Source organism: Piliocolobus tephrosceles, chromosome 13, assembly GCF_002776525.5.
Source record: "Piliocolobus tephrosceles isolate RC106 chromosome 13, ASM277652v3, whole genome shotgun sequence".
Classification (NCBI taxonomy): Eukaryota; Metazoa; Chordata; class Mammalia; order Primates; family Cercopithecidae; genus Piliocolobus; species Piliocolobus tephrosceles.
The window spans coordinates 114,096,797-114,118,430 of NC_045446.1; the positions used below are offsets into that span (position 1 = coordinate 114,096,797).

The 21,634-nt window shown below is 52.9% G+C and overlaps 2 protein-coding genes across 7 annotated transcripts in view; one reads left to right on the top strand and one right to left on the bottom strand.

The window, feature by feature from the left end:
• ROBO3 (roundabout guidance receptor 3) overlaps positions 1-2,614 on the top strand; it is a 16,168-nt gene extending 13,554 nt beyond the window's left edge. For all 5 annotated transcript variants that reach the window (XM_023208543.1, XM_031933867.1, XM_031933866.1 and 2 more), the window contains 5 exons: positions 345-496; positions 619-729; positions 940-1,101; positions 1,573-1,757; positions 2,383-2,614. In XM_023208543.1, coding sequence (XP_023064311.1) covers positions 345-496; positions 619-729; positions 940-1,101; positions 1,573-1,757; positions 2,383-2,394 — 622 coding nt within the window. In that variant the 3' untranslated portion in view covers positions 2,395-2,614. The remainder of the gene's footprint in view (positions 1-344; positions 497-618; positions 730-939; positions 1,102-1,572; positions 1,758-2,382) is intronic.
• Positions 2,615-5,764: 3,150 nt separating this feature from the next.
• ROBO4 (roundabout guidance receptor 4) lies at positions 5,765-19,647 on the bottom strand. Of its 2 annotated transcripts, none has more exons than XM_023208544.2 (18): positions 19,538-19,647; positions 18,776-19,105; positions 18,377-18,534; positions 18,061-18,181; positions 17,648-17,775; positions 17,319-17,547; positions 16,943-17,055; positions 16,063-16,231; positions 15,722-15,907; positions 15,550-15,592; positions 13,489-13,625; positions 13,122-13,385; positions 9,233-9,340; positions 8,861-9,002; positions 8,480-8,716; positions 7,967-8,325; positions 6,575-6,781; positions 5,765-6,447 (listed from the first exon to the last, which is right to left on the bottom strand). In XM_023208544.2, the coding sequence occupies exons 1-18, from the start codon at positions 19,605-19,607 to the stop codon at positions 6,425-6,427; spliced, it is 3,024 nt and encodes a 1,007-aa protein (XP_023064312.1). In that variant the 5' UTR covers positions 19,608-19,647; the 3' UTR covers positions 5,765-6,424. The 2 variants fall into 2 exon arrangements, with proteins under 2 accessions (XP_023064312.1, XP_023064313.1); XM_023208545.2 differs by having other exon boundaries at positions 18,776-18,899; positions 19,538-19,617.
• Between the last annotated feature and the right edge of the window lie 1,987 nt (positions 19,648-21,634).

Genomic DNA, 21,634 nt, shown 5'->3' on the forward strand with positions numbered 1-21,634 from the left:
GGATGGATGGATGGATGGATGGATGGATGGATGGATGGATGGATGGATCTGGGGTACAGAAGTCTCAGAGCTGTGTCAGGATGGAAGTGTAATTTGGACAGGAATATGGAAGCTGACAAGATCTCTCATGCCCATTAGACTGGCTCTCGCTGGAGTGGTCAGCAAGCTTCCTGAGACATTTCAGATATGGCTCTCCTCATGCTTCTCTAGCTTGGGAGGACTTATGGGCGGACGGGTTGTGTCTCATTTATCTGTTAGGCTGGGTGTCTAGCACAGTGCCAGGCACATAGTAGGCACTCAGGTTTTGTGGAGGGAACAGATGCTGAGGCCTCCTGTCATTGCAGGAGGGTGCCCCTTGGGCCGAGTTCCCCTCTCAGTGTATCCCAGCCCATGCTGGGCATCCGTGAAGGGAGGCCTGCTGGCCTGGGTGCTGGCCCTGCAGCCTCACCCCACCTCAGCCCCAGTCCTGCCCCTAGCATAGCCAGCAGTGCCCCAGGTAAGTCTGTACAACCTCCTTTGTCCCCTGAACCCCTCCAGTGCTTGCTTCCCCTTCACCCTTAGGCCCCTTTCCTGATCTTTGCCCTTACCCGTCCCTCTTCCCGTCTCCTAATGCTACAGGCAGAACCTGGCAGGGGAATGGGGAGATGACTCCCCCACTTCAAGGACCCCGTGCTCGATTCCGGAAGAAACCCAAGGCTCTTCCCTACAGGAGGGAGCACAGTCCTGGGGGTGAGGGAGGATGCACCTGGGATATGGTGACAGAAATGGTGGGGGGACAGGCAGGAAACCAAGGGCGCATTCTGGGGGCTGGAGGAGGGAACAGGTGAACTCCAATCTTGGGCTGTTCGTTGGCAGCCTCCTGGTGCCAGGGAATGCAGATAAGAGAAAGATAGTGACAGGAGTGGCAGGAGGCTCCGCTGAAAACAGCTCCCTCCCCAGACTTGCCCCCACCACCCTTGCCACCGCCGGAGGAAGAGGCGAGCTGGGCCCTAGAGCTGAGGGCAGCAGGCAGCATGTCTTCCCTGGAGCGGGAGCGCAGTGGGGAGATGAAAGTGGTACAGGCCGTGCCCCTGGCAGCCCAGCGGGGGCCCCACCTGGATGGTAAGCAGGGCCAGGGCAGGCAGGAGGGCTGCTGCCACAAGGGACTGTGGGCTTTGGGACAGGGTCCGATAGCAGACCAGCTCAGCCCTCTCTTTAGTTAGGTCCATGCATTTGATCCACATCAAACTCCCCTGTCTCTCTAGCTGTCTCTGAGCACAATCCCATGAAGTCCCAAGTTGTGTTCATTCCCAGGATAGAAGCCCAGATGAGAGGACTGGGGTCTAGGTACTCTGTCCCTGCTCCCCACAAGGCTCCCTCTGATTGGGAGCTTCCCCGCAGCGTTCTGAGTACCCGTGATGTCAAGGCCATGTGCCAGGCACTCTGCTGCTCCTCAGCCCCAGGCTGGCTGAGCTCTGTGCCTGCCCTTCCATCTTCTTCCAGAGCTGCACTTGTGGTCAGGGTGGCAGGGTGGGTGACAGGGAAGTTCTGCTCCTTGCCTGCACCTGGCTGCCTTTCGCTCTTGTGCTGCAGAAGAGGCCTGGCTCCCGTACAGCAGACCAAGCTTCCTATCCCGGGGCCAGGGCACCAGCACCTGTTCCACGGCTGGCAGCAACTCTTCCAGGGGCTCCAGCAGCTCTAGGGGATCCCGGGGCCCTGGCCGGAGCCGGAGTCGGAGCCGGAGCCAGAGCCAAAGGCCGGGACAGAAACGCCGAGAGGTAGGGGCTATAGATTGCAGAAAAATGAGGGGAGAGGACTAGGGAAGGGTGGACCAAGGTGTAATGGAAAACAGGAAGGTAGGCAAGGGCTTGTAGAGGAGTGTCAAAAGGAGGGGATCGAGAGAGTAAGGGGGAGGGAGGAATCCTGTAGAAGTGACAAGGGGACTGAGTGTGGTGGGTCATGCCTGTAATCCTAGCACTTTGGGAGACTGAGGCGGGCGGATCCCTTGAGCTCAGGAGTTCGAGATTAGCCTGGGCAATATGGTGAAATCCCATCTCTACAAAAAAAAAATACAAAATTAGCTGGGCGCGGTGTTGTGCTCCTGTAGTCCCAGCTACTCCGGAGGCTTGAGGTGGGAGGATAGCTTAAGCCTGGGCGGTCAAGGCTGCAGTGAGCCATGATCACACCACTGCACTCCAGCTAGGTGACAGAGTGAGACTCTGTCTCAAACAAAACAACACCAAACAGAAGAAATGACAAGGGGTAAGGACAAGATGATACATAATCGAGGAGTCTGGGCTCACCATAGGAGAACTGGGTTAGGAGGGAGAAAGCCCGAACCCCTCTTGGACTTGTTTGCCCTGGGCCAGGGTTTCACAAAACAGCATCTCTCTCTCTCCCTAGGAACCAAGATGACCTTGTTGGGGCATTGAGAATATCAGGAGTGCCACAGGGAAGGGTAGTATGGATGTCTTTTCCCTCCCAGCAGTGATGAGTAGGGCTAACTGAAGCCCATTGGTTTCCACGATTTCAATTGACTGAGAAGGCAGAGAGCTAGCTCCTCCCTTTCTTTCTCTTTCTACCTGAGACTTGTTTATAAAAAACAAAACAATAAAAAGAGTCTGATCAGAGCCCAGGGCCTTGTCTGTCTGGTTCTGTGCAGAAGGCTGGAAAGAAGGCGACTGCAGGGTCCTATATATCAGCACACACTGGTAGCTTCTGCTTCCCTTTCCCCTCTGTCCAAAGTACTAAGTTAGGCACAATGGCTCACACCTGTAATCCCAGCACTTTAGGAGGCTGAGGCAGGAGGATCACTTGAGCCCAGGAGTTTGAGACCAGCCTGGGCAACCTAGCAAGACCTTGTGTCTACACACACACTAACTAACTAAATACATAAAGAAATCAGCCAGGTACGGTTGTGTGCACCTGTCATTCTATCTGCTTGGGAAGCTGAGGCAGTAGTATCGCCTGAACCCAGGTGTTAGAGGTTATAGGGAGCTATGATTGTGCCACTGGACTTCATCCTGGGTGACAGAGTGAGACCCTATCTCAAAAACAAACACAAAAAACCGAAAAAACACTAGGTGGGGACTGTACTGTCCCACTTCTTAATGGAGTAAGAAGCTCACTGTCCCCGAGTTACAGCCATAGACTTTCCAAATGCCCAGTAATAAGACACACGTTCCACCTTTGGACGGTCAAGCCAGGCCCTTCTTTAGTGCCCTCCTCTGGGGTCTGTCTACTTTCCCACAAGAAAATACACCCCTCACAAAAAATTATCTTGAAAAACTCAAAGGAGTTTTTGGGAGCTTATGGGAGAAACCCCAGGCAAGAAGGAAGAGCATGCTTTTTCAAACCCTCTGACTCCGTCACAGAGGGTATGTACAAACGGGCACCTCTTGCTGGGCCCACATGTGATTGGGTTGACAGGCACAGAACTGTTGAGACTTTTTTGTGGTGAATGCCACGGTCCTCGTCACCTCCTGCCCCGCATCCCGTGTACTCACTGGTGACCTGAGGTTTTGTTCCTTCTCGCTTGCTCTACCCTTGACTCAGTGACTTCCCTGGACTCTCTGGGCTTGGCGGCTGCCCTCCAGGCCCAGGCCCTGACCTCGTCTGCCCCTTTGACCTATGAGTGTACAAATCTCTCTGTCCCTTTCAGTCTGGCAAACAGGGTTGGAATGTTTTCAAAAGGAATTTTACCAGGAAGCTAAAAAAAAACACAAAAACCCAAAACAACCCCCCCCCCCCCCACAAAATCCAGAAAAGGAAAAGCAAATACAGAGGAACGGATGTGTATGTGGAACACTGATTCTTCCTCCTGAGATCACAAAAATCCGGCCCAGACTGTCCTGATGAATGTGATCCAGGAAGCCCCCAGTCCCCATGGTCCTGCCTCACTCAGCCTCTCAACTCCCAGTGGCCTCCAAGTAGAGCTGCTGGGTTTGAGGGATGAGTACCCCCTTTTAAGCTCTGCTTCCTGTGGCCTGTCATGCTCTGTAGCATCCCCTCCACCAACTTGTGGATTCTGCCCCTGACCTTTCCCGCCAAGGGAGGAAGATGCAGGCCTGCCTGCCCTCCAGCGCCTCCTGTGGCTCAGGCCCTGAAGTCCTGCTTCGAGGTTCGTCTCTCTGTTCTGTTTTTTCCTTTGAAGTGTGTTCCCAAGCCAACTGTGACAGGTGCTTCTAGCTTTTGTGGAGTTAAGCAACTTTGCCTATTTTAAGAAACCATCTGGGACTGCTGAAAGCAGTTGTCTCCTCAGGATGGGTGAAATCAAGGGGTTAATTTGATCAAGTCGGCCTGCCCTGCTTGCTTTTTGTTTTTTTCCTTTCTCCATGAAGCACAAGGCTTTGGTAGCTGAAGGCCTCGCTGTTGAACGTGGAAACAACCTTCCCTGGCTACTTTGTGGATAACATTCATAGGTCGCCATGAGAATGGCGCCACAGTCATTTTTCAGGAACTTGGGACAGCTCTTGTCCAGCTCAAACCGATCGAGACCACCGACCTTTCAACTAGGCCTCTGCAAGTGCTCTGCAAGTGCTTTGACATCAGAGGGCCAAAAACTCCACCCTCAGATCATAACATTTTCATAACAACCATTTTCTTTTCTTTCTTTCTTTCTTTTTTTTTTCTTGAGACCGAGTCTCTCTCTGTCACCCAGGCTGGAGTGCAGTGGCGTGATCTCCGCTCGCTGCAAGCTCCACCTGCCAGGTAGGTTCATGCCATTCTCCTGCCTCAGCTTCCTGAGTAGCTGGGACTACAGGTGCTTGCCACCACGCCCGGATAATTTTTTGTATTTTTTTTTTTAGTAGAGATGGGGTTTCTACTAACACGGGGACCACCTATGTTAGCCAGGATGGTCTCGATCTCCTGACCTCGTGATCTGCCTACCTGCGCCTCCCAAAGTGCTGGGATTACAGGCGTGAGCCACCGTGCCCAGCCAGCACAACAATTTTCTACACATATGTCCTTATGAAATGCCATGAACCCCAACTACACTTGGGCAGAACGAACCTATTACTTAATTTTCCCCACTCCCAATCACCCTTCCCCATGCCTTAAACCATCCCACTTCCCTCAGCCATAAATATCCCTAAGGCTTATCTTGGGGAGGTGGATTTGAGAGCTGTTCTCCCATGTCCTCACTCAGCAGTCTTGCACATAAATCTTTCCTCTTTTGCAAAACTTCTGTCACAGTGATTGATTTACTGTGCACAGGCAGACGGGCCCTGGACCTGGTGGTAATGTAAGTTGCCAGGACCAGCAGATCCTGAAACTGCCCACCCCGCCCTTCCTATATTCTGCTTAAAATTTGGTGGATGAACCTCATTCTTCCTTTTTTTTTTTTTTTTTTTTTTGAGACGGAGTCTTGCTCTGTTGTCCAGGCTGGAGTGCAGTGGCCGGATCTCAGCTCACTGCAAGCTCCGCCTCCCGGGTTTACGCCATTCTCCTGCCTCAGCCTCCTGAGCAGCTGGGACTACAGGCGCCTGCCACCTCACCCAGCTAGTTTTTTGTATTTTTTAGTAGAGACAAGGTTTCACCGTGTTAGCCAGGATGGTCTCGATCTCCTGATCTCGTGATCCACCCGTCTCGGCCTCCCAAAGTGCTGGGATTACAGGCTTGAGCTACCGTGCCTGGCCCTCATTCTTCCTTTAATTGCAGAACAGAAATGTGTGATACTCCCTGAGTGTCAATGAATGCCTGATCCCTACCTAACGCAGGAAACTCTTGCTATCTCTCCAGGTGCTCCCCTAAAAATGGTGCTCCGAGGAATGATCTCACAGACTCAAGTCTTGACCATTTTATCGTGTCAAATTTCTTAAGCTCATAGTGACAACGGTATAAGGATGGTGCTTTTGACCTACAGTCTCACACCTCCCTTCCTTCAGCATCCTCCCTAGACCCAGCCTTGAACCCGTTGCTTGGCATGAGGTGCCAAGTGGCATTCATAATTATTCTCTTTACATGGTGAAGTTGGCAGACATTTGAGCTCTTTTCTAGAGGAGGGGCCCAGGTAAGGCTGAGAGGGGGCTCCGAGAAGCTCCTTCCTCCACAGTCCTCTCCCAGCAGCCACTGTTGTTCTCCACGAAGGCACCTCTGGCTCCTCTACTTCCTGTGATCCAAATGGGTGGGGAGAGCAGGAGACTGGGCTGTTCTTCAGGCCAAAGCGACCTGGTAGTGGGAGTGGATGGCACAGAGGAGAAAGCAGTGGCTAGGAGTCAGGTGGAGATGATGTTTTGCCCCCTGAGGGCTCCAGGTCAGCTTTGCTCTAATTTTGTTTTCATTTGTTTTCACAATCCTGGAGGGAGAAGTGTCCAGAGGCTTGGGAAGGTGGACCCCAGCTGTGGAGAAACACAGGCCAAGACCCACACACCACAGCCCAGGTCTTGTGGGTGGACAGGAGAAGTGGTTCTGATTCCCGTGTGGGCAGTCTCAGGGACACTGTTCAGGAGTAATCTACAGGAGAAGCTGAAGGACAGTGGAGTTATCTCCCCTGCTCCTTATCTCCCTTCCCCAATGACAGGCTTCCTCCTGGCTTCTTCCCAGAGGCCCTCTGGTCAAGATGGACACATTAGCCAGGAAGACAGACACTCACCACCAGCCTTGGGCACAGGACAGTGGAGCTGACTTCGCTGGGAAGAGATCCGAGAGTCAGGGGGCCAGGGAGGCATCCCCCTTCCCAGCCGCTGGGTGTGGTTGACCTCCATGTCTTCCAACCAGTCTGGCCTCCACTCCCACAGGGGCAGGGAGAGGCTGGGGGTCAGGAAGATGTCATCCCTTGGGGAGGGAGGTGATGAGGCATCTGTCAGGGAGGGTAGAGGTGTCTGTGGGGGGTTGACCTTCAGCCCCTAGGGGCCAGTTTAGTACAGGAAGCTTAGGACCAGCTCAGGGCATGTACCCAGCCCTAAACATAACCTAGCCACAACTCAGCCCATCAGTCCCAGAGGCCACATCCCCAGGGGCCTGATCCATTTGCTTCTTGAGGGAGAAGTGATTGAACTGTTTCTTCCCAGCCCAGCTCTGGGCCTTCTATCTGCACTCGCCTTGCACATCCCCATTCCCTGGGCATTCTTCTTCTGCCATCATGGGCACCTCTGTCCTGGATAATCCTTGCCCTCCCATTTACCACAATCCTGGTTGTTTTTAAAATGGGGACGGGGGATCTGATGGTGCATGTGGGGAAGGGACACCAAAGCAGCCAGGACCCTGCACTATCTTCTACTGACATGGAGATAAAGGTCCCACTGTGCTGGGAATGTCAGGGGTGAGCCCAGTGGCTCCTCAGCCCCAGCCACGGACAGGGCAGGAGGATGGGATTGGAAGAGGATGGAGCAACCTTTCCTGGAGACTCAAGTCAGGGTAAGAGGGGAGTCCTAGAGGCAGGAAAATGGACCTACAGTTGGCTGCCTTTAGAATTGGACAATTTAGGCCAGGCTCAGCGGCTCATGCCTATAATCCCAACACTTCGGGAAGCTGAGGCAGGCAGATCACTTGAGGTCAGGAGTTCAAAACCAGCCTGGCCAACATGAAACCCCGTCTCTACTGAAAGTACAAAAAAAATTAGCTGGGCATGGCAGGTGCCTGTAATCCCAGCTACTTGGGAGGCTGAGGCAGGAGAATCTCTTGAACCTGGGAGGCAGAGGTTACAGTGAACTCAGATCATGCCACTGCCTGGGCAAAACAAACAAACAAACAAACAAAACAAAAACAAACAAACAAACGAATTGGACCATTTGTCCTTGTTCTGTGGGTGACCTTGGGCAAGCTAATAAAACTATCTGACTTAACGTTTCCTCATTGGGATAAGAGGGATAAAGAATATTCCACATAGACTTTCAATATTAAATGTATGCAAAGCACTTATCATAGTACCTGAGATACAGTAATCGTTCAATAAAACTAGTTGTTTTAACAACGATGGCATTATGATGGTTGTTAGAAAGGCGAGGGGCATGAGTGAGGAGTAAGATGCGGAGACCTCACCTACCTGTGAAGACGCAGTCTGCCTCCCTGGGCTGTAGACCAAAACCAAAGCTATCCACTGCCACTGCCAGGGCCTGGGCAAAGTGGGCATCAGCGAGGAAGGAGCCATCGGAGGAGCTGACAAGGCTGGCTCTGGCGCTGGCAGCATTGTCCTCAGAGGCTGAGCCCCAACCGTTGGCTAAGGAGCCCTCACTGGGGGTGGGGGTGAGGCAGGGCCGAGGTGGGCACAGCAAGACTCCCTCCTCAGGCCCCACCCCTCCTCCAGTCCTGCCCATGCCCGTGAACTCTGAGGCTGTTGGGGTGCTGATATACCCATAGGTCGTGGGGGGCGAAGGAGCTCTTGGCATAGGAGAGACGCTGTTCCTAGGGAGAGGCAAAAGGGGAGACAGCAATGGTTTGGGTGGAATGGGGGTTGTGGTAGCAAAAAAGCCCCAGTTGAGGGAGGGCGGAATGGGTGGAGAGGCGCATGCTCCCATAGCTTTTCTGTAGTTCTTTGGCTATCTCTCAAGCCACTCACCTGGGAGTCTCCTCACCCTCACTGAGTTCCAAACACAGGGCTACCTCCTCAGGGGTCAGCACGCTGTCTTGATCCTCCCCCAGGGATGACAGTGAAGAGCTGGACAGGTGACTGGAAGCTGGGCTGGGGCCAGAGAGGGAAGAGGCCTGAGGGCTAGGGGGACTGCAGGGGCTAAGGATGGGAATGGGGGCTGTTGGCAGCAGGATGGAGGAGGGAGCCTGTGGTGCCACCGGAGGCCTGATCAGGGTGAGAGAGTGACGGCACGGTGGTTAGTACAGCTCTTCAAGTCCTTTCTCCCCTTCCCCAGCCTGTCTAATCCCAGTACACACTCCCCACAGCCCCTCTCTCCCAGCCCTGCTTCCGGACCCCATACCCTCTTACTGGGTCTGTTGACTCTGAGTGGGGGGAGTTTCATGAGGAAAGAGGGGTGCTGGAGGGAGAGGACGAGTAACCAGCTCATTTGAGGAGCTGAGGAGTTTCGGTCCCAGGGCCCGCCAAGCAACCAGAGCTTGGGGCACAGCTCCTGGGGAATAGAAGCCTGGTGTGAGAACTGGCATCTCCATCTGCTCTGGAGCTCAGCCTGCCGACCCCGCCACCAGCCCCCTTAGCTACCTGTCCCCTACTCCATCCAACACTCATCAGCCTCCTCAGGGCAAGGAGGATGAGCCTGTGGGAGGGGCCTGAGCTGGTGAACCCCTGCACCCCTACACCCTATCTCACCCCTTCACTTCCCTTTCAGGGACCTTCTCTCACCTGGGCTTTGGGAAAGGTTCTTGGAACCTCTATTTCCCAACTCACAGGCCCGGAGCTCCAGGGCTTGGCTGCCCCGGAGCAGTGGGGAACTGTTGACCTGCTGCAGCTCTGCAAAGAAAGGGTTGGTGGTTGCAGGGCCCAGGATGGACCTTTCAGACCCCAGCTGCTGTCTCCATCTTCAGTCTTATTCAATTCAGCCTGCAGGACCCGGAACCCAGAGAAAAGAGGGGTAAACCCCCCTGAGTCCCTTCCACAGCCCCATCTTCATCCAGCAGCTGTGATAGGGTAGAAGGAGCACTAGGCTTGGAGTCAAAAGACCTGCCCAGCTCAGCTGTGTGACCTCAGGGCAGTCCATGTACCTTTCTAAGTCCCAGTTTCATGTGTAAACAACCACTTTGAATGACAGTCTTGACAATTAAGTAAAAACAGATTGCGCAAGTTCTTGGCCTTGATAGATATTTTAAAAAACAACTTTCTTTTCCTTGACTGTATTCATTCCAGTCTTCCTGATCTCTATACCCTCACATTGCTACTCTCATGAATTTTGGCTCAGTAAGAAAAATACTCCTTCTTTTCTTGGAGAGAATCTATGAATTTCCATTTCTCACATTGCAAATATCTCACACGGCTCTGGATAGCCCTGCTCTGGGAAACTCGACTGTCTCTCACTTGAAAGGTGGGATAGACTGTCAGGTTGAGCTGAGTGAGTAAGACAAAAACATGGATTGACACACAATGTTGGCTGTGACAGGAGACAGTCAGATAGTAGGGAGAGGAACTTCAGAGTGGGAAAAGGTATTGGTCTATCCCAGGGAGGCAATGCTCTGCCCATAGCTATTCAATACTTTTTGTTGAATGGAAGAACGAATGCATGGGTGATACCAGAAATGTGGATGTAAACACAGTGAGAAGAGTCACCAAGATGGAAGCTGTCATCTGGCCCACATGGGCAGTGGAGAGACAGGGCTCTGAGTGAACTTTCACAACGGAGAAGCTGGAAACTAAAGAGACAGCCCCAATTGTGTGCAGTGACCTGTGATCATGCTTCTTGGTCAGGCCAGAATGCAAAAGGGATCTAAGTTTAAGCCAGAGAGGAATAGGGTAATAGAGGAAAGAGATTTTTCCAGGACCAGGAACCTGAAGACCATCAAAGGAGAAAAGAAACAGCCTTTAGATTAGTGTCCCATGACCAGAAGCCCAACTAGGAAAGGGTTTCCCTTCTTGGTGGACCAGGGACTAGGCAGGACCCTCAGGGTAGAGCTATCTAGTCAGTCTCGTATCAGAGATCTGGAGGCCACTACGGGCAGCTTCAGAGCAAGGAAGTGAGCCAGGCTTTGGCACTGACCAAGACCCCATTTATGTACTAGTGGCCAGACCTTCTAATCCTTTGGGATGGAAACTCATCAATGACTAGACTCCCTCCATCAAAGTTTCCTTTGGTACTTTGGCTGTTTGGTTTTTGTTGATTTTCTATAGCTTTCATATGACCCAGGTAGTCCTGGGAGCCAACTTCTGGGTTGGTGCGCCAACTCTGCTATCATCAGCTTTGTCTTGTCTAGTGCCTGGCTTCTTGACTAAGCTCAGAAATGTGAGCACAAGTTGGTTGGCTGGTTTGAGTGGAAAGGGAAAGAAAACAGCCAGGCCTGGAAACGGCCACTTTTATCCTAGCCTGTTTCACTTCCTCTAAGGGACCCTGGTAACAAAAGCTGTCCTCCTACATTGCTTGGAGTTACTTGGACTTTAGTTTCAATTCTAATTGAATAAACTATACAAGAAAAATGTTATCAAGGTGAAAGGTTGAAACTCATTGGCCAAATTGCAATAAATATTTGTTTGAATAAAGTAATGAATGAATGAGGTTATTCAGTGCATACATCTGGCAAAGTGAGCAGAACTAAGAACCTGTTTTGATGGATGAGAGACAGGAGGCTGCAATTGTGAGGATATCAGCACTAGAGAAGAAACCCCAACTAAGGCCAAATAATAAGAAAAAGGAACAAGCAGGTAAATTTAGGGATGGGGGGCAATGGGAGAGCCTGCCAGTTTTAGAAGAGGAAGAAACATTAGTAGAATCAGCTCCATAGCTCTGCAGAAGACCATAGCATGATCTTGCTGCTGCTGAGGTCCTGGGAGGTAGAGGTAGAATATCTAGTGTCCACCAGCCAAGCAGTCGCTGTAGTTGACCTATCCTGGGGACAGTGGTGAGATGGGGCTGGAGTGAGGAGAAACAGGGAGTGAAGTAAACCACAGGCTAGGAAGCTTCATCTCCAAATTGGAACCTTTCTTAAGAACTGACTGTAGAAAACCACTCACCTCTTTCCAGTAGCATTACTGTTCTATGAGGGGCTATCCATTCCATTAAAGTCGGTGTAGTTCTCCATGGGAAGGCTGTTTTTCAAATGAGACTATTCAACGTCTTTTTATCTGGTGTTTCATTACCACCAAGGATTTGTAATCCAATAGCTCTGAGGCAAATCTGGTAAGAATGCCAGCTTCACTGATATTTAAAGTCATAAAATTCTGGATATTGAACAAGCTCTTAATTGTCTTAATCTATCTTTGTCTTATTAAAAGTTGGATTAAATTCACTTAAAAAAAGACTTGGCTGTAGAACATTTGTTAGGTCTTACTTATCAGTACAGAAGACTCAAGAAGACAGCAGGTAGAGTGCAGGCCAATGTTCTGCAGGCCAGAAGTAGGAAAAAATACTCAAAGAGAGAATGAGATTTCCTGAGGGAGCTCCAGAGAGACTCAGAATCGCCTTCAGAGGCAGACTATCCTGCCTTCAGGTTTGAGTCCTGTAGCTAATTACTTGCAGAAGTTTGAACTAGTAACTCAATTATTCTGACCCTCTTCCTGTCTGTAAAATTAGAGAAATAGTAGCTAGCCAATCTATTGTGAGGATTAAATGAAGTAACAAATATAAGTAAAGCATCCGGTATATAGTAATTGATCAAGAAATGGAGGCTATAGGCCAGGCGCAGTGGCTCAAGCCTGTAATCCCAGCACTTTGGGAGGCCGAGACGGGCGGATCACGAGGTCAGGAGATCGAGACCATCCTGGCTAACACGGTGAAACCCCATCTCTACTAAAAAATACAAAAAACTAGCCGGGCGAGGTGGCGGGCGCCTGTAGTCCCAGCTACCTGGGAGGCTGAGGCAGGAGAATGGCGTAAACCCGGGAGGCGGAGCTTGCAGTGAGCTGAGATCCGGCCACTGCACTCCAGCCCGGGCGACAGAGCGAGACTCCATCTCAAAATAAAAAAAAAAAAAAAAAAAAAAAAAAAAAGAAATGGAGGCTATAATTATTTTTGTCTGGAAAGTCAAAGAAGGCAGCTGGGAGTCAGGAGAGAAACCTCTCCAGAAAGGAAATGCCCATTCCTCTCCGAGAAGTGAGTTGGGAGTCGGTGCCCAAGCACACCTGTACAGAGTACACCAGGTGATGAACTCATGGGAGCTTGAGGCTTCGTGGCAGCACGGTTACATTCCTCTAGGCTCTAGCATTACTCGTATGCTAGTCAGCACTTTCGTTAGGCCCTGAACCCTTAGAAGTCAAGGGCTGTATCTGGTATCTCTTGTGTTCCCCGTGTCTGGCATGCAGTGGTGCTTATTAAATGTTTGCTGAGTTGAATTGACTGCAGAATTAGGGCTCACTGCTGGTGTAGCCAAACTGAAACAAGAGGACAGTACAAAAAGCTGAGGCTATTGCACCCCTAGCTGAGTGCTCTGGTGGTAGGAGAAAGAGGTCTTATGTCCACCTGGAGAGGAGACTGGAAGGAGGGTGTGGAGATTCACCTCATTCCAGGCTTTGAGGTCTCATTCCCATCACACTCCCACTCCTGGGACCCTCTACCACCAGCTCAGGCTATGTCTCTTCTCCCTCTCCTTACCCTGCTTCTTTTTGGCCTTCCAAGCCTCTGTAGGGGCCAGAGACAAGCGTGGAGAAGAGAGTCCCCTGCGGCTGCAGAGGCTGTCTGAGCTGGAACAGGTGCTGGAGAGCCGGGCCAGCTGGGGTGGTAGGCGCCTGACAGCTGGGACCTGGGGACTTGGCCTGGCTGGGGGACTGGAGGGCAGCTCAGCGATGAGGGAGCCATAAAAAGTGCTGGTGTCTGGAAGCAGGGGCACGCCGGGGCTTCGGGAGTCCCAGGAGAGCACTGTGATATAAATGACAGGAGGAATTATGGTGAGCATGTCCCACTCTCCATCCCTGGGATCACTGCCCCCAGCTAGGCCCTTGCCCCCACTGAGCATGCTCACAGGAGCGACGACAGTCTAGTGGGTCCCGGGGGTCCGCCCCCAGCCTACTGCTGAGGCTGCTGCTGCTGCTCAAGTCCCGAGAGCCAGAGGTGGAACGCCAAGTGTCTGCCAACCACTGGGAGTCACTGTGATCCATCCTGGGGCAGTGGAGGGAGGGGGTGAGGCCGGGAGAGACAGGGAGAAGTGAGAACCTGATTGGCCAAGACCTCCTGTTCAGAGGGCAGAGAAGAGGGCAAGGAGTTGGTGGTGGTATCTGCTTTATCCTTACTACTGCTTCTCAGCTTTTCACAGACTCCTTAAGATCTCTGACCCATCCCCCAAACTCAGCACGCCTTTCTATTCCTGGATGAGGGGAAATCCAAGTCACCCAGAGCTGGGAGGTAGTAATGACAGACAGCTATGTTTGCTGAGGTGAAAAGAAGACCTGAAGACAAATCTGGTTTGACAATCCAGCTTGGCTTGGGTATGTACATCTGTTGTACTTGGGTAAATACATCCTCTCTAAGCCCCAGTTTTCTCATCTGTAAAATGGTAACAATAAGACTTTCTACACTCAAGGCTGATGGTCTGAGTTTAAATGAGGAAATCTGAGACCACTCAGCTGGCAGAGCAGGAGCTTGCTCCATGGATGTTGGCCTCTGGCTGCCTGAGTGATCCTTCAAGAACAGGGATCTGAGCAAGGAGTTTCTCTGCATAAGACCTTCAATGGCCCCTCATTTACTACGGTAGAGCCCAGGTACCTAGCATGGCTAACAGGACTCTCCTTGGTCTGGTTTCCAACTCCCTAACTATATCGTTTGCTCTGACCCATCTCTCACCCTATACCCGAGCTAGAACAAACGGTTTGTCTTTCCCTGTGGACGTAGCAGGCTATTACTTGCTGCTTCATTGCTTTTCCCTCCACCCTCTTCTTACTGTCAGGGTAATGTGGAATCTTCTTTCTCCTATGTTTTTCCACATTGACCCCCTCCATGTGTCTTGTACCCACTTCTGCGTGGCCAATACAGGATTGCACTCATATCCCCTCATGCCTGTCTCTGCCTACACTGAGAGATCCTGGCAGGTGGAGGCTATTCCAAAGGAATGAATGAACCAAAGATCAGAATGGAATCTCCCTCCAGGACAGAGCAGGAGTTCCCAGGGAAGCCAGAGAAAGCTTAAGGCAGAGCAGACAAAGCCAGGAGGTAGCTGAAAGAAAGAAGACAGTGAACTCAGAAAAGGTCAGAACACAACACCAGCCGGCTTGGACCCCTGCTCTGGGCTGAGGACCTGACAGTGAAATGGCAGCTCTAGGCCTGGATGTGCTGGCACACAGTAGGTGCTCAATAACTTCTGTGGATAGATGCAGACCTGGAGTGGGAAGCCTCCCAGAAGAGATCTAATGAAATAAAGAGCCAAGAAAGCAGACAGAGAGATGAAGCGGTTACTTAGTACAAAACTCAGAGAACGGGAGCAAGAAGGATGTGTTCTCTATCAGCATGATGTCCCCAAACTGCAGACTTGTTCTGGCAGCCAAATATACCGGAAGCAGAAGGGCCTATGAGCAGATCCTGTTTTTGAGAACAGTGCGGAAGAATCTATGATGTAGGCACTGAACACTCTCTGCTGTAGCTGCGGATGGATTATGATGCAGGCACAATGGCTCAGTGAGAGAATTACTGAGTGCAAAGGCACTACTTGGTAGACCATGAGTGCACACATAAGATGAGACATTCGAGCTGGTCGTCTCATGCTGATTATTCTCCACCTAGCAGGGTTAGGCAGCAGGAGAGGTGGGGTGACAAGAGCCCTGGATTGGGGATTCAGAAGGCCAGTCTCTAGTTGGCCAGTCTTGAGCAAAGTCACTCAAGTTCTATGAGTTTCAGTTTACTAGTCTGTCAAGTGGTGTGATAGGAATGTTAATGACAGAGAAATGGACTCTCAGTTGGAGTTACAGGAGAGATTCAAGTACGAGAGTCCCAAACTGCCTGGCAGGTCGCCTAGTACTCCACTCTTCTCTGTTGCAGCTCCACTGTCCCTTGCCACCCTCCCTTACTACAGACCTCCCCCTTCACCTCTCACCTGTGTTTTAGGATGGCGTCCTTACTGGTATATCTGTACAGACCTGGGAGAAGGCAGGAGGAAGGCTAAATCCAGAGGCTGGATCACCTGGCCAGAGATCCAAAGCCCCTGCACCATTCTGACTGGATGCTGAGGAGGCCTGTATATGTGTGGGTCCCCCTCAGAATCTCACCTGGGCCCAGGTGCACCCCAGCTCGGCGCCGGCGGTGGATACACACAGCGGTGCCCAGAAGCAGCAGCCACAGCACAACACCACAGGTGGCAATGACCTCAGGCCGCTTCAAGGCGGCCCTCAGCTGCTCCAGGGTCCAGGGACCATGCTCAGTGGGTTCTCGGGTGGCTCGTTCCATGGCCTGCTCTGTATGGGATGCAGAGCTCAGGGGGAGGGGGAGTCGAGGCAGTGAGGGCCTAGCAGGCAAGGGGGAAGAGCTGGAAGTGTGAGGCAGGAGCAGGGAGAGAGGAAGGCGGGAGGCAGACTGAAGGGTAGGGTGGGCCTGTGGGCCCTGCCCTCACCTAAAAGGAGGCAGACAGGGCTACTGGGTTCCCCCGCTCCAGCACCAGTGACTGCAGCCACTTGCACACAGTAGGGGCCTGGCATGCGGGTGGCGATTTCCAGCTGGGTCTGCTCACCAACTACAGTCCAGTTGGCTGGGGGCAGTGACGTGTTGCCCAGGCTCCAGACCTGAGGCACAAGAAGAGGTGAACAGCTGCCCCAGGCACCATCCCAGAAGCTCAGCCCTTTGTCTGCAGATCAGACTCCAGGGATGTGGTTATTCTGCCCTGCCACCCACTTGGGGAATGCACCCAATTTCCTATTCTCCTCCTATTCTCCCAACCAAGTGAGAGATACCTCTCTCTAGGTCAACAGAAGAAGGGCAAAAGCAATCTGCTACAATACATGTAACATAGTAGTTCTCAAACAACAGCACCCTTCCAAGTCACCTGGAGGGCCTGCTAAAGTATAGTTTGCCAGGCCCATCTCTGAGTTTCTGATTTATTAGTCCTGAGAAAGGATCTGAGGGTTTGTGTTCCTAACAAGTTCCTGGGTGAGGCTGATGTTGCTGCTCTAGAAGTCACACTTTGAGCACCACTCCCTTATTCACAGCCTGGTTTGATCTACTCTGTTTCTTATTCCTGTGGCCTTAGCCCCACTTTCCATGTCTGTACATTGGGGATAATACCCCAGGGTGGACTGTGAGGTGAAACGGGATCAGGGAGGTCAAGTGCTTGGCAGAGTCTGGCAGCCAGTGAGTCCTTGCTCAGCAAAAGAAGGTTTTCTTTGCTTCTCTGCCCAGGTACCTTTCTCAGTGTGCAGAGCAAGGGTATGCAGAACTCTAGAGAAAAGAGATGTCCTGGCAGCACTAGGAAGGGCTATGTCAATTTGTGGGGGTACCTGGTAGCCACGGATGATGCCATTGTGGTTTTCAGCAGGTGGTGGGACCCAGCTCACAAGGACACTGCCATTGCCAGGTTTTAGGGTCACCTCCTGGGGTGGGGCACTGGGCACTGGAGGGGTGGAAGAGAGGCTATGAGGGGCTCTGAGGGAGAAGACGCTAGGGAAATGAGCTGGGATGGGGGACACAGAGTCAGAACCCCACCAAGGAGACAAGAAGCCTCTCGAAGCTCTGCTGGACTGGCCAGGGCAGAAGGGAGTTCCAGAGTAGGACCCATAGTCTCCCCCCAAGACTGAAGTAGAACAGTCCAGGGGCCCCCAAATAAGAAGGAGCCAGAGGGCATATTGTTGGCTTCCGAAGGGATCAGGCCCTGACCTTTTTCCGGCAGCCTCAGGAGCAGCACGTTGCTGTCAGGGCCTCGAGCCCGGCCGGAGGATGGTCTCACTTTGAACTCATAGTCTTGGCCCCAGTGGAGGCCTCCAAGCTCTGCGCTCTGCCAGCCGGCCAGCAGCTCCTCTGCCCACGGAGCTCCTTGGTCTCCCGGGGCAGTCTGGGTCCTGAACAAGGCCGTGTAAGATTGGGCAGGTGCAGCAGGGCCGCTCACCTGGGAAGGAGTTGCGAGGAAGGGTGAGGGGTCAGAGAACTCAGGAACAGCCCTTTCTTGAGCTCTGGACTGGCTTTCACCCTTAGCACCTGGCCCTTACCTTCCAGCTGAGCCACACAGCCGGTCCAGGCTTGGGGCCCTTTGCGGGGCCCGGGTTCAGCAGTGTCACATTTTCCAGCTGAATTCGCACAGCCAAAAGCTCCACAGGCTCTGTGTAGTCCTGGGGCTCTGAGGGGAGGATGGGGTTGGGCTGGGGCCTACAGGCCGGAGTGACAGAACTGAGGCGTGGAACATCCCTCAGCCAGGGAGGAACCCCAGGGAACCCGAACTCCCAGAATCTCCAGGTCTTCAGCATTCCGATTTCTACTCTAGCAGGGGGGAACCTCCCACTACATGAGACCCCCAGCACTTTGACCCTGACCCCACATATCTTAACCCCAGCCCAAACCAGAACATACCACCCTAACTGGAGCCCGCAGCCTGGCCCTGATTTTAGCCGACCCCTGTCCTTACCCTGGATGGACACCCGGGCTGCGCGGCTCTCCCTGTGTCCTGCGCTGTTGGTGGCCACACACATGTAGGCCCCTGCGTCACTCTTCTCTGCTCTTGCCATCAGCAGGGACCCCCCGGACACCTGTCAGGGCCAGGTTCACTGTGAAGTCTCCTACGTGGGGAGGGGCTCTGAGCTGGGGGGAAGTTTGAGATCCCCGTGCTCTCCCCTCCTCAAATTCTACCTGAGGATGCGGGGCTGGAGGGCAGGTCAGTCCCTCAGGGTGTGCTCGGGTCTGCCCAGGCCAGGATGAAGTGTGGGAGAGGAGGCCACACTTACCGTGTGCCTTCCGGGCTGGAGGACCAGGGGTTTCCCATCTTTCCACCATGAGACTGTGGGCTCTGGGTGGCCCCAGGGCGGCCCACATTCCAGAGTTAACTGCTCACCCACCACAGCTACCATGTCCCGAGGCTGGATCTGGAAATCCTCCCGGAGGACTGTGGAGAGGATGGAAGGTGACGGGGAGCAGGGCCCAGGCCTCCTCTCCCTCCCTTATCACTCTTGCCCCCTTCTGCTTTGCCCACCTTCCTGGCCTCCCATTTTGGGCCAGCCCCACCCCAGCTTGCCCTCCCAAGCCTTGCAGCCCAGGCCTCTGCTCTCAGATGTTCCCTTGAACATTCAACTCATATGTCTCCACCCAGGTTTGCCCCGCCCTGAAGCTCCCCTCCCAGACCTCACCAGCCACAGAGAGCCGAGCGCCTCTGCTGACTGCCGTGCCCAGCCGGTTGCTGGCTTCGCATGTGTAGACACCAAGGTCTGTGGACAGGGCCTGGCCATCGTGGGCATGTCCCCGGGCAGGGGGCTGCAGCAGCAGAAGGGTCCCATCAGGCAGGAGGTGGTGTGGGTCTGGGGGCACCATGCTCAGGGGCTGCCCATTCAGCAGCCAGCGGATGGTGGGAGGTGGCTGGCCCGAGGCTCGGCAGCTCATCCTGGCAGGGCCAGGGCCCTGGAACAGCTGGTCCTGGGGGTGGACTAGGATCTGGGGCGGGGAGTCCTGAGCCATGCCTCCTGGGAGGGAAAGGGAGCAGAGCCTAGTCTGATCACCAGCAACACCCCAAATTCCTGGCACCCCCCTCATCTGTCTTCTCTTGTGTGCGCGTTTGCCAGATGACCTGTACTCTAAACTACTGAAGGCTGCCCCTCAAAGAACGAGCTAGCTGGTAGGAGAGAGGGCCAGCATGCACAGCGTCCAGGCCAGGGCTTGCATAGTGTGTTCTCTCTCTCTCTCTCTGGCGTGTGCGCACAGGCACAAACACACATACACTTACAGACACTAATCATCATCATCATCATCATCATCATCATCATCATCATCATCATCGTCATTCTCATCTCTGGTCCCCCCACTGCAAAAGGGAAGCAAGCAGTCAGCAGGCCTCTTCTGCCCTGAGCAGGCCTTGGATGGAGGGAGCATGGGCCAGGAGAGGGAGAGCAACTCACCCATGATGAGCAGGAGCAGCAGAGGCCGGGAAGCCTGGCCCCCCCGGAGGCTCTCTCCTCCAGAGCCCATGGCTACTCTCAGCCTTCTGTCCTTGTCCTGAGCACTTTGTCCTACTGCTCTGAGCTCACAGCGAAGAGGGAAGGAGGGGCGGGGTGGGCTGGTGGTGGTTGTTTGTGACCGAGACTCTGCCCCAGGAGGGAAGCGGCTTTGAGGAAACCGATGCTTCCTGCCTGGCCCTCAGTGCCTTGGAGAACTGGGAGGAGACCAGAGGCGAGAAACTCTCTGACCTCGACCCTTTAGCTGTAACCCCCGACCCTAACTTCAGCGCCAAGCTTTATCTCATGATCTAGTCGGGAATTTCTTACAGGGTATCCTTACACTAACCATAACTCCAATCAGAGCCTTAATCCTTTACTTAAATCTTATCCCTGGATCCCAATCCTTATCCTTTTGCCACCTGCTAGAGAGGAATGAAAACCCCAGGAGTCTCAGGACACAGCAAGAAGCTGAGGACAGAGGGCAGTGGGGCTGCAGGCTGGGGAGGCTGAGTGAAGTGGAGCAGGGGTGGATTGTAACACCCTGGTCCATTTCCCCAGGGGCAGATGAGCCAGGGGGTGGGGTAGAGTGGGAGACAGGAAGGACTCAGAGCCTCTGGGACAAGCTGGAAGATTCCCACAGGATGTGTCCATAGTCAGCTCAGAGATGGATGAAATAAGCTTCTGTGGAGACCTTGGGCAAGTCCGTTTCCTTCTCTGTAAAATGGAAATAATAATAGTAGTTCCTACTTTGTGGGATAAAGTAATGATGAAACACATAAAGGATAAAACCACCGGGATCTGGTGCCTGACGCATTAAGAATGATCCATAAAGCTGAGCCAACATTGTGTATTTGTTTTTAGGCCCATCTTATCACTAAAACTATTGGAGGATCCTTGGCAGGAGTATTTTTCAGGCCCCAGAAAGGCGGTCGGAGTAAAAGACCTTTCAAGAGTCTTTCCAGTCCCAAGAGCCTGTGTCCATGTCTGTAGCAGGCAGGCCTTGCAGCTTTTGAGCCTACAATGTTGGCTCTTGCCCACTGCCCCCTTTCACCCACAACCTAGACAGAGGCCACACTCCCCTCTCAGATCCCAGCTCGTGTTTACCGGTCTCTTCCTTCCAAATCTGGAATCTCAGCCATTTCCTGGAGCTGTTCCCGGAAGGCCAAGGCCAGGCTCTGGGGCTCAGCGGAAGAGTATCCAGCCTTTGTTCCCAATTGTTCCTGGCTGGCTTCTCTGCAGGGCCCCTAACCCAGCTGACGCCCTCCCTTCCTCCCCGTTCCCATCCTGGCTTCAGTGCCAGCCACAGCCTAACAGCCTGTCAAGTAGAAGGCTCCTTCACTCCTCCTCTTTCCTCTCAAACTCAGACCAAGACTGACAAAGACAGAATCGGAGCAAGGAAACACCATGGTCTCTACAAACTGGGGAGTTTGCAGAGGCTAAAGAATAGGCAGAGTGAAAGTCATAGAGTGGCAGAGCTGGAAGGATAGGAATTGGGGCCAGGGAACGGAATGTCACTACCCTTAGCACCTCTAATTCTGAAATCCTAGTTTTTGTTCTCTGGACCCAATTCCTACCCCAAATTCTGTGAGTGTGTCCTTACACTAACCATAACTCCAATCAGAGCCTTAATCCTCTATTTAAATCTTATCCCTGGATCCCAATCCTTATCCATTTGCCACCTGCTAGAGAGGAATGAAAACCCCAGGAGTCTCAGGACACAGCAAGAAGCTGAGGACAGAGGGCAGTGGGGTTGCAGGCTGGGGAGGCTGAGTGAAGTGGAGCAGGGGTGGATTGTCCATTTCCCCAGGAGCAGATGGACCAGAAGTTGGGGTAGAGTTGGAGACAGGAAGGACTCAGAGCATCTGGGACAAGCTGGGAGATTCCCACAGGATGTGTCCATAGTCAGCTCAGAGATGGATGAAATAAGCTTCTGTGGAGACCTTGGCCAAGTCAGTTTCCTTCTCTGTAAAACAGAAATAATAATAGTAGTTCCTACCTTGAGGAATAAAGTAATGAAACACATAAAGCACAGAACCACTAGCATCCAGTGGCTGACGC

Excerpts from the sequence above, each read along its gene's own strand:
- ROBO4 (XM_023208544.2), bottom strand. The coding sequence starts at position 19,607 with ATGGGCTCTGGAGGAGAGAGCCTCCGGGGGGGCCAGGCTTCCCGGCCT. Across the intron at positions 18,182-18,376 it reads TCCAGCCCGGAAGGCACACG|GTGTCCGGGGGGTCCCTGCT; the intron begins GTAAGTGTGGCC and ends TGGCCCTGACAG. Across the intron at positions 9,341-13,121 it reads GAAGGCCAAAAAGAAGCAGG|AGCTGCAGCAGGTCAACAGT; the intron begins GTAAGGAGAGGG and ends CTTTCTTTGCAG.